At 43.4% G+C, this 12,147-nt stretch overlaps 1 protein-coding gene across 1 annotated transcript; it reads right to left on the bottom strand.

Annotated features, from left to right (window-relative positions):
* Window positions 1-7,872: 7,872 nt before the first annotated feature.
* LOC149160761 (uncharacterized) lies at window positions 7,873-9,344 on the bottom strand. Its single transcript, XM_089434700.1, has 2 exons — window positions 8,051-9,344; window positions 7,873-7,958 (listed from the first exon to the last, which is right to left on the bottom strand). The coding sequence occupies exons 1-2, from the start codon at window positions 9,342-9,344 to the stop codon at window positions 7,873-7,875; spliced, it is 1,380 nt and encodes a 459-aa protein (XP_089290826.1).
* Window positions 9,345-12,147: the final 2,803 nt, after the last annotated feature.

The raw sequence follows: 12,147 nt of genomic DNA, 5'->3' as shown, positions 1-12,147 counted from the left end.
CATTTGGGAGGTAGTCTGCAGGTCAATTAAGGAAACAGTCTTATCTGAGGTTTGGGATGATCAGGATTGGCAACTGAGTCCAGAGGAGCAGCGGATAGTATTGAAACTCAATCTGGATATGTCAATGATCTATCCGCATACAAGGAAGCGACCCCTGGGTGGAGGGCAGAGTCCCAAACTTTTTAGTTTTCCAGGCGAGGGAAGGATCAAACTTAATTTTGATGGCGCCTCGAAAGGTAACCCAGGCCAAGCAGGCCTGGGTGGTATTTTTCGGGACAACAATGGGTCTACAAGATGGATATATGCGGATTTCGGAGGTGATATGACGAATAATGAGGCGGAGTTGTGGGCTGTTTACCAGGGATTACGTATAGCAATTAGGAATGGCTATTCGAATTTGGAGATTGTGGGTGACTCAAGGCTGGTGATTGATATGCTGAGAAAATTACGGAACGGTAAGTGTTGGGACCATGTTGCTAAAAGCTGGCGGACTGCAGCCATAGTAAAAGACGTAGAAGAGTTGTTACGGGGGATTGAGTACACGACTATCTCCCATGTTTTACGTGATGGAAATAGGGCGGCTGACCTTATGGCAAATTGGGGAAGCGGCGGAGGGGATAGGCGGATAGATGGTAGTTGGAGGATCGCTGAGAACGATCCCCGATGGGCAGAGCTAACAGATATCTTAAACCAGGACTTATATGATGCGACGGTGCCAGCGCGGAATCCATAATTCCCTTCCAATTATGGTAAGAAGGGACATCTGTTCCACAGGTCATGATGATGGGGAGAGTAGACAGGTTCGTGTGAACGGAATTTATACCCAACTTGCTTGGAGTCATAACCATACTGTCCCATTGCTCATTTCAAGAAGAGGATGGGACTGGGTTTTGAGGAGGAGAGGACGCTTCGTCAGAATGATGGTGAGTGAATCCACTTATGGTAACACATTTGGATTGCGGATTAATGACCATCTTAAATGGCAATACAGCTATAGGAACCCAAGGTGGCGGTTTGATCATGTTTTAAATCTTGCATGCATGCGAATGAACTGGCGTTCAGGGTCATTTGCGAATTGTCGAGAGGAGAAGAGTAGGCAGAGGATTTTGGTGATAACAGGCATAGAGGATATGGCGGAGGGTCAGGACAGGGATAGAGGCCACCGGTTGCAGAGTATGGAGAATAGACGGGATACGAAGGGTAAGGGCCAGGTTGAGGAGGCCTTCCGGAAGATTATGTTGAATATATCAGATGACTCGGACACGGAGTTTGACATAAGTGATTACCTAGTGGATGATGAACCCTGGCGCAGACAAGCAGGTGGGGATAAGCGGGGAAAAGCGCAGAGGAAGAAGGACGAAGCCCGGGACGAAGAGCAGGAGTCTGAGGAAGAGGCGGAAAGATATGTGGGAGGCCGACGGGGACGGAGACGGGGAGGGTGTGTGCAGAAGACGGAAGGTGCCAGCCAGCGGGGTAGAGGGAGTGGTAGCGGGCGAAGAGGCAGAGGGGGTAGGATAGCAAAAGCTGAGTATGAGGAAGAATTGGGCAGTGAAGCCAGAGGCAAGAAACGGGGCAAGAGAGATATGCAAAAGAAACTTCAGGAAGCTGAAGAGGCTTATCACCAGCGTACGCATCCTAACATTCGCAGGATCATTGATCATTTGGAAGAGGAAGCATGGCAGGAACAATCAGGGTCAGAACTGGAGGATTGGGAGACATTTCTGCCTGACCCAGGACATACGAGAGGCAGGATGACCTTATATAAACAGTCTCTGCATGTCTATTGGGGCATGAAAAGACTCCTAGCTAAAGCACTTGAACAAGTAGCCATGGAAATGATAGAAACGGCTCAGGGTATACCTGCAATGAAGAAAGAGATGCAGAATCTTCAAGTCACCTTAATGATGCAAGACAAGAAGATGGATGAGATCCTGAAATGTCTTCAAGCCAGTGGATTGGGTGTCAAGACGGAGAATGAGACCAATCTGGAGGTCCACAGCTAGCAGCAGATGGAGCAGCCGGAAAGAGGTTTTTTGTTTGTAGTTTTCTCTAGATATACTAGTTTTATATGTATAAAGTCATACTCTGTTTTATTGTAGGAAAGGTAGTTGGATGTGTGTTGTGGGAAACAAGACTGCTGGGTTTATATTTTTGGATAATAGGCTATATAGCATGGGTAGAAAAACTGAAGTTATTCTATTTTTGGATGGGAATTAAGAACCTCAGGTGGTCAAGATACCCGGTTTCCCTTCGAGGCGGGTTGAGACCGGCCCACATGTTTTATGTCTATGATCTTTAATTTCCAGTAATAGAAAAGAAGAATCCTGCCTTTGCTTACAAAAAAAAAAAAACATGTTATTACATAGCACTGAGGTGGTTAAACTTTGACCAGTTTAAATCCAATGACTAAATTTATGGGCAGACTGAGCAATGAGAAAAATTTGTTCCATCTTTTCGTCAGATTCCATACACATGGAGCATTTTTTGTTAAGTTGAGAGAAGTGGTATTCCCTGTGAAGTGTATAAGAGTCGATCCATGTCAATTCTCTTAAAGGAGTTGTCACGAACTAGAGTGAATAAGTAATTTTGGTGTTGAGGTTGATTATTAATAATTAATAATTAACGAGGCCGAGGTTGAGAATGAGCTTTCCTTGGCTCGCGAGAAGCTGGAGGCCCAAAAGTGTTGGAAGAATCACCACACCTCTATGAAATCCGTAATTTCCATCCTGGGGATCCTAGTTTAGGGGATACCATGAAGAGTACTATGGGTTATTAATTGTTGGAAAGGAAGACAGGAGAAACACAATAATTAACACACACAAACCATAAGAGTGAATGCTCTTCTCTATTGATCACACAAACTTAATTATTACAATAAACTGGTGAGGGGTATTTAAACCTTTTTTGACTATTGACTCACTTAAAATAACTTCACATGCACACCCACTATAAATTCAACATTTCCCAAAATACAACTTAACTCGAACTCATTCGACTTGACTCAGTTAACTTCCCCTCCTAAATTTAGCCAACTTTGGCATTCGAGAGACAATTTCTAACACTCCCCCTTAATTAGGACCCTATGACTCAACATAACTCAAACATGAATTAACTTGACTCAACATGACTTAACATGACTTAACTATGCCTTCTAGGCTTACATTAGAAATTGACTCAATTATCACTCAAACATGCTTGCTGGTCTATGTCTCAGCTTGGCTTACAGTGACTGAAATTTTTTACAAATTTGCATTTTTTTTTTTTTTTTCTTCCAGATTCTATATCCTCGAAATTGGTTCATTCTTTGTTGCATGTTCTTTCCATAGGCTCCATATATTTTCTTTCTTGAAGCTCCAATTTCACATTTTACCTTTCCAGTTTACACTCAATGACCATATTTTGAATTTCTTTTGGATTTTTATTTTTCATTGTTCCACTCAGTTAACTTGGTGTGGAAATCATAAACATATCTCTTGTTTCCAAATCCAATACAAAATCTGCAAGATTCATAGGGATACTTGGAATAAATCCAATGCTACCAAAATAATCCATGGCATCTCTTGCTTGACCTGAGAATATTGGTTTTACTTCTTATATCACCAAGAGTTTGTTGAACATATGAAAGACCCTACTTGGTTGGTTGATGTATTATTGTCATTATAGTAGTTCTTCGCAATGTTGTTGAGAACTTGCAATAGCTTGAGTGAAGTGGACAAATGAAGTCCTGATGTGGGTTCATCCAACAATAGAATGGATGGATCCATAAGTATTTCACAGGGAATACAAATCCTCTTCTTCTCCCCTTTGGAGACTCCTCGCAAGATGTATCCACCAACTATTGTATTTTTACATCTTTCCAAGCCAAGACTTTGAAGTGTTGTCCCTACTTTTGCAAGCTTTTCTTGTTGGCTCATATTACTAGGAAACCTCAACTTGGAAGAAAAAAGAAGTGTTTCATAAAGTGTTAACTTGTCATAAAGTATTTCCTCCTATGTTATAGATTTTATCCTTCTCTCTAGGGCATTTCCGTAACGAACCCTGTTATATGTTAAAGAATAAGTCAACTTCTCTTGAATTCTACCTCCAATAATTTTGAGTAGGATCATTTTACCACTACCTGAAGCCGCATCAAAGCCAGAATTTGCTTTGATGCCACATACTTTGTGATTCCATTGAGAATTTTCTTATGATCTCTGATACCAATTGTTGGAAAGGCAGAAAGGAGAAACATAATAATTTATACACGCAAACCATAGGAGTTGTTTCTCTTCTCTATTGATTACACAAACTTAATTATTACAATAAATTGGTGAGGGGTATTTAAACCTTTTTCCACTAGTCACTAACTTAAAATAAATTCACATGCACACCCACTCCAAATTCATATTTTCCCACAACATAACTTAACTCAACTCACTCTCCTAAATTTATTCAACTCTGGCATGCGGGAGTAATTACAATTTCTAACATTAATCATAGTTACCAAATTCGAATTCGGATTTGATTATGAAAAATTCAGACCCTCTTAAATCCAATATGAATTTATTTTGACATTATACCTATTACAAATACTTAAACACACACACACATATATATTAATTTAAATGAACAATCATTATATTCCAAACTTTAATGAAAATTCATTATCTTTCCCTAACAAGGATACATATTTGCAAGTATTCTTTTGTATAGCAGTGATGGATTTGCAATTAAGGTTTGCCATTTTATAATTTTTATGATTTTTTCTAATATTGGATTTATCCTTTTTCTAATTTTTTTTTAACAAGGATATATATTTGCAACTATTCTTTTGTGTAATAGTTATGGATTTGCAATTAAGGTTTGCCATTTTATAAATTTTTCTAATATTGGATTTGTCCTTTTTTATATGAGTGTTTTTTTTTTGTTTTTTGTTTTTTGTTTTTTGTTTTTTGTTTGTTTGTTTTTTTTTTTTTTTCCACTGGAAAAATCCATAATTTTCATTATGATAGAGAAACTTACATATTGTAGATGCAGTAGCATATGCTATAAACAGTGTCGTCCATCGAGATACACCACGCAGGGTGATCTGGCTGATAAAACAAAGATGCTGTTTATATAGTCAGTTTAACAATCTAGTTAAAAAGGCCTGGACATGACCACACAGGGTCCATTATCAATGTGTCCTTCTATATATATCAAAAAAGATTTAACAAAATATTTTATGCTTCAGATCTTGTCATTAAATCCTTGTAAAATCAGGGACTGTTGTCCCTCTGATATCGCTGGTCTATATATGGCCTGTGGTAATAGCGATATTCCTCAGTCCCTTGCTGTTCCAATATTAACCATTCTCCTCTGGGAAGTAGCGCGGCCTCCTTGGATAATTGATCAGCGCTGCAGTTATATTCCCTGTATATGTGGATACAAGAGATATGGTTAAATGCTGCCTTAAAAGTATGAGTTTCATACAATATGTTGTTGAGTGTGTGAATGTGACATATTGTAGAAAGATTGAACCAGTTTACAACATTCTTTGAATCCCCAAAAATGTTAAGATTTAAACACTGATGTCCCAGAGAGAAATGTAATAAGTGGCGAAGGGTCATGAGTTCCGCAAAATTGTTAGTGCCCGCACCGAGTCCCAGCTTTACTTTGAATCTGTGATGTTCATTGATGTGGAGTATGAAGCCACCCCCACAGCCATCTTGATTCGCAGCCCCATCGAAGAAGGCCCAAGGGACAGTTTTGTCTATGATGGGGGGTGGTTGGATGCGTCTCTCCCTAGGGGGAGGAGGGTCGGGCAGTTCAAGGTATGAGGAGATAATGCCAGCTTCTGTGCGAGGCCAACACACCGCCATGTTGTCAAAGATGTACCTGTTGCGAACCTTCCATATATGCCAATTGACCACTAATGGGAGGTTCAGTAGTTTTGATCCTGGATGTCTTTGATTCCAATCCTCCCATGCACTCTGTATATCGTCACCAGTCCAAGACCCAGCAAAGCCAATAGATGTGGAAATGTTTTGCCAAAGAGAGCGGGTTGCTGTGCAATGTAGGAAGAGGTGTACTGTTGATTCCGATGCCTCTTTGCACAAAATACACCAAGATGGTCCATAAATCGCTCTATGGGTTAGGTGCTCTCCCGTGGGAACTATATCCTTGAGTACACACCAGAAGAAAAGTCTGGTGCGCGGGGGTGCCGTGAGCTTCCAAATGTCTCGCCACCAGTGCATTGTCAGATCAGGTTTTTTATGCCGAATGAGGGAACAATATCTAGGCTTTGGTGAGTATGTACCATTATCTGCCATACACCACACTAGTTCATCAGACCCCTGTTTGATTCGAATGTGCGATTCAGATAATGCAGAGGTATAATCAAGCCACTCCTGATGCCATTGAGGAGGGAGATCGAGTTGTTGTGCCGTCTTCCATGCCTGAGAAAAAATATATGTGTTCAGTTGATCAACAATGTGTGCAAATACCCTGATATCTCGTGCATGTAGGTGCCTGATGAGATCTCTATGAAGAATGTGTCTCCCCCCGCTTCCAATCCACGGATCTTGTCCAATCCTACCCAACGAGCCATCATTGATTCTCCATACCAAATTGTCTCGTATGAGGGGAAGGGAATGGATCAGTGCCTTCCATACCGATGAGCATCCTGCCGCCTGCCATGATGGAAGTCTGATCCAGTCTAATAAGCTTTGAGGCCATATGTATTTATGGAATGTAATTTGTGCCCAGAGATTCTGACTTGTCATCAGTGACCAACCCATTTTTGCAGCAAGTGCTTGAGCAAAAAGGGGGAGGTCCTTGAGCCCCCATCCACCCCATTTTTTTGGTAGGGCTATCTTTTGCCAGCTAATCCAGGCATATAATCTTTTGTCCTGATTTCCATTCCAGAGGTATCTATTACAGAGTTGTTTTATACGCACTAGAATGTTCCGCGGAATCCATGCAAGTGCCATCCAGAAGACCGGAGTGGCCTCCAGGACTGATTTGATGAGCACTAGTCTGCCTGCCCTTGATAAGTATCTGAAGCTCCATACAAAGAGTCTCTTCTCCAGCTTTGTAACCAGCCAAACCCAATCGGCAATTCTATGACATGTAGGTTTTAGCCAGTACCCCAAATATTTGAGGCCCCTGTCCAAGGGGTGAATGCTGTAGGGAAATGCCTGTTGAGCATAATGAGATTCATGTACCGAAGTGCGAGTGAAAGTGATAGTGGATTTTGTATGATTTGCAAGCATACCTGTAGCCGATGAAAAGAGAAGAAGGATCTTAGAGAAAGATCTGGAATCCCGTATGCTGCCATCCAACAGAATGAGTACATCGTCCACAAATAGTAGATGAGTGAGAGAGCAATCATCTGAGATCCGTAGACCACTGATATCTCCATTCCTTTTTGCGGAGGCTATGAGCCTACTGAGACCTTCCATGACAATCAGGAAGAGAAGAGGAGACAGTGGGCAGCCTTGCCTCAGTCCCCTTTCAGAGTGAAAGAAAGGTGAGGCTGAGCCATTGATGAGAATATTGAAGGAAGGAGAAGTAATACAAGCCATAATCCAAGTGATGTATAAGTGAGGGAAACCCAGATGGATAAGAAGCATCTTAATATAGAGCCAACTGACACGGTTGAAAGCTTTGGATAAGTCAATCTTGAGAATGATGCTCTTGAGTTGCTTGGTCCAGATAGAATGGATAGCTTCCTGAGCCAAACCAATGGCCTCATGAATCTATCTGGATTCAAGGAAAGCAAATTGTTGAGGGGCAATATGTCTGGAAAGAATCGGTTTGAGGCGGTTGGCAATGATCTTGGAGATGATCTTATAGAGACAATTGCACAAAGAGATAGGTCTATAATCATCAAATGAAGATAGGGAGTCGGATTTAGGTATGATAGCTAGGAAGGTCGAATTGATGGCATGATAGATGGATCCCGATGTTCTGCTCTCCTCCATGACATTCAGAAGATCCTGCCCCAGGATTTCATAAAATGCCAGATAGAATTCAATGGTCCATCCATCCAGGCCTGGACTCTTATCTTTTTTGAACCATTTTAATATACCTTCTAGCTCCCCTGAAGTAACCAAAGCATTTAGCTCTTCTGCATCATCCTCATTCACAAATCTCGGAAAATGTCTTGCTACATTGATAATATCGGGAAGATTTGCTTCACGGGGGCATTTGTAAAGATCTCTGAAATGTGAGATGCCAAGGTGGGCAAGCTTGTTAAAAGAGTCAACCATGTCTCCCTCTGGAGTGGGAAGTTTCCAAATGGTGTTGGACACCTTTCTACCCTTGGCATAGCTATGAAAGAACTTCGAGTTATCATCCCCTGCTTTTAACCAGATAGCTCTACTCCTCAATCGCTGGGATTCTTCGCGCTCCTTTAAAATATTAGCCTTCTTGTTTTCCAATTCTATTAGTCGACCCTTGTCCTCTGCTGTGATGAAACCTAGACCCCGTTCATCGAGTAGTGAGCTCAACTCTGATTCAATATGGGTGAGTTGAGAGGTTTCCCGTGCATTCTTTTCCTTTGCCCAATTAATGGAGAGGTGCTTGATCTCAGAGAGGTTATTGCAGAACCCTTTTGCAAGTGATTCTGCTCCATTAATGGGATGAGCAATCCAATAATCAGAAATCATCTTGATGTATGACGGGTCTCTCAGCCAGGTGTGATTGAACTTGAAAGGGGCTTTTGGTTTTTTAAAAGGCCCCTGGATTTCCAGATATATAGGCGCATGATCTGAAATGCCACCCGTGCCCACCCATTGTTTGTAATGGTGCAACCGATGAAAGAGCGAATCTTTCATGATGAATCTGTCAAGTCTGCGGGCCAATGTTGCATCACCCACTCTCCTGTTCCTCCAGGTAGGAAGGAGTTTATGCATGGGGATATCCACAAAGTTTGTCTGCTCTAACATATTAGTCATATAATCTGTGATAGAGTCGATTTGTGCCGCCGATCCCCATGATTCCCTGTATCCCAAAGAAAAATTGAAGTCTCCTCCTATTATAGTCTGCTCCGAATCCATGAGGGAGAGATGTAGGAGTCGCTGCCAAAATTGTTCTCTATGATTACAAGGGGCATATACATTCACGATCCTGAGATTCATGCCCAGATCAGCAGTGAAAATGTCCAGTCCCAAAAAACCTGACCCCCCCCAGGTTGCTTCAACTTTTATGGAGCGAGGGTTATATCCAATGGCCAGACCTCCGGATCGACCAGCAGCATCGAGGGCTACAAAGGACCACCCAGGGGTCAAGGATTTAAAGGTTTGAGGGATATGATCGGCCGAGCAAAGAGTCTCTTGGAGCAGGATGATATCAATAGGTTCAGTCTCAATGAGCCGCTTCATGGCTAGTTTTTTGGAGGAACTAGCCAAACCTCGGCAATTATACGATAAACACTTCATGGGGGAACACTGCGAGGGGTATATCCTGCTCTAAGGACCCCATCAATGGTGGATTGATGACCAGATACGACCTCGGCCCCTGCTTTCTTAATAGCCTTTGAGAGGTCAGATTTCCTGCCTCTGGTAGGCAGAGGGCCGGCTCCGGGGAAAGAGATACCAAGACCAGACTGGTGGGCCGACAAATCTTTGGAATGAGATCTGGACCGAAGGAAGTAGGGATGAGGGGGAGAGGCCTCAGAGGATGGCCGGGGTGATGAAGATGAGGAGGGAGAGAGCAAAGAGGGACCAGTGGAAGCTATAAGGGGAGGGGATGTCATAGTACAGTGAGCCATAGATGTCTGGAGAGAGGCACCTGTATCATTTCTAATTTGATCAATAAAAGAGAGAGGAGGGTTCAGAGGAGTACCCGAGGCAGTAACTGCTTCAGCTGCAGAGCGAGCCCTGGTCATCGGCGGTGAGGAGTGCCTGAGTCTAGGGTCGACCGCTGGTGAGGTAGCCCCCAGAGACGGACCAGTAGGCATGGGCCTCGAGGGGACCGGTGAAGCAGCCCTGGAAGGAGCAGGAGTGTTCTTTGGGGTGTCCTCCACTTTTCGGTTGAGTGGGCAGTCTTTGAAGAGGTGCCCGACCTTGTGGCACCACCTGCACCGGAACGGGACCCCCTCGTAGTCCAGTATCTGTACTCTGATGAATCTCCCCCACTGTAGTGTAATCTTCTCCTCCAGCCCTTCACATGTATCCAAGTGAACCAATATACGCGCGAGGGTCCTGCTTCTTGATTCTACAAATGTGCGGTCATGATCTAGATAGGTACCCAGTGCATTACCAATCCTGATGAAGACTTCTTCTCCCCAGAACTGTAGTGGAAGACCCGGCAGGCGCACCCAAATTGGACCAGCTCCGATTTGTTCACGTTCAGGGTCAAATAGAGGACTCCACCTCTTGAGGAGGACTGGAGCCATTTCAATGTGCCAGTACCTGGCCAGTACCAGGTCCGTGTAACTCTCCTTTGAGAAATGTAATGAGAACCAGCCTCTAGGCAAGACATGGACTTCTGGCAGATCTATAAGCAAACCTCCCCAAATCTCCTTCACCCATTGAGTCAGCCTATTAGCCGAATATGCCCTTCCCCGGACATGCCCCACCAACAAAGTGCTTGCCATATTAGCAAATTTGCCTATAGCCGAGGTCTCGCCGAAGCTGATGGTGATATCCTTTGAGGTAGCCTTGATGCACTTCGACTTCCTTTTGCTGGTACGGGGTGCAGACGGGTGGTCCACCAGGGGATTTGGTACGCCTTCCTGTGGGAACGGTTTAGCAGGTTTCATTTTAATAGCAGAAGTCTCGAAACACCCAAAGGGTCGAGCTCCCACACAAGAAGTATGCACCGATGTAGTGACCGGGGGGTTTGTAGAAGGAGCAGTAAAAAATGATGAGGAGAGCGGGTCAAAAGAGGGCGAGGGAGGGGTGTGAGAGGATAAAATATGAAGGGTACCCGGAGAGAGTGGAGGGACCTCGAAATTTGGAGATTCGATAGGGTGAGACCCGATGAGGGGGGGAGCAGAGCTGAGCCGCGGCAGGGAAACAACGGGAGGTCGATGAGATGATTCCGGGCCAGCAAACGACAAAGACGATATAACCGGAGGTGCAGGAGTGAAACTAGGGTTATCAAAGATGACTCTGTCCGGAAAAGGCTCCTCCGAATAATCAACCGCTTCCATCTCCATGTTGTCGTCCATATCCATCCATAGGTCGGGAACCGAAAGCGACGGGTGTAGACTGCTACGGTGTAGGTGTACAGTGCGCCTGTTAGTAACCGTGACGGTATTCTGCAGAAGTCAGGTAGAAACCCTAGTTAACCTAGGCCTTCACGAGCGCGCACCATCCTCCTTTTGCTGAAACCTTGTATCCTTTTAAACCATCCGTCCTTTTTTATATGAGTTATCTATTTGCAACTGAAATTTGTCATTTTATCATGTTCAAGTAGGAGTTATCTTTTTTTTTTTTCAATTTTCAATTTTATAAATTTTTCTAATATATAAATTATTTTTTAATTATTTTCTATAAGAATTACCATATTTTTTAGTTTTTTAGTATAAAAATTACTAATTTACTATTTAATCCTCTTAAAAAAAAATTACCCTCTTTTTTCATATAAGATGAATTATAAAAACTAACCGATCCTTACAATAACTTTACTTCTTCGTTATTGGATGCGGGTGATAAACAAGGATAGTGAGGTGGCAATCGACTGGGTTGGCGTGTGGCAAGACCACATGGCCTTCCATAGATTGGCATAGTGGTCCAAAATTGGCATTCACTACAGACATAAATGCACTTCATGCGGGAGCCATCTCTAACCTGTTAACCGTCACCAACCTCAGCTCTGTGCAAACATGAATCCTCGAGAGAATTTCACCTCTGCATCTATCCATCAACCTCTACAACCTCTGCCAATGCAATGCCGCTACCCTCAAGCTGCGGCAGCACCTAGCTCTCGTACAACCAGCGGGAGACGCTGCCACCTCCTTTGCTGCATTGATTTCGGCCCCGACATTCACTTCACCCAAAGCCTGGATTGCCATTTTATCTTCCCTTTGGCCCTGGCCACTGCTCCCTCTACTGAGCAGTCTGCAAGTTCAATTGTGTCTCTGTACCACATTGTGCCAAATTCCTAGAGGAATTCTCATACTCCTGCAGACAGCATGCCAAGAATGCGACACCGTATGCGCAGCTGCAGGGGCGGGAG

This window comes from Pinus tabuliformis, chromosome 5_2, assembly GCF_031772625.1.
Source record: "Pinus tabuliformis cultivar Carrire ecotype Pingquan chromosome 5_2, CPIR1, whole genome shotgun sequence".
NCBI lineage: Eukaryota > Viridiplantae > Streptophyta > Pinopsida > Pinales > Pinaceae > Pinus > Pinus tabuliformis.
The sequence above is the reverse complement of the archived record's forward strand: the minus strand, read 5'-3'. Positions and strand labels throughout refer to the sequence as shown.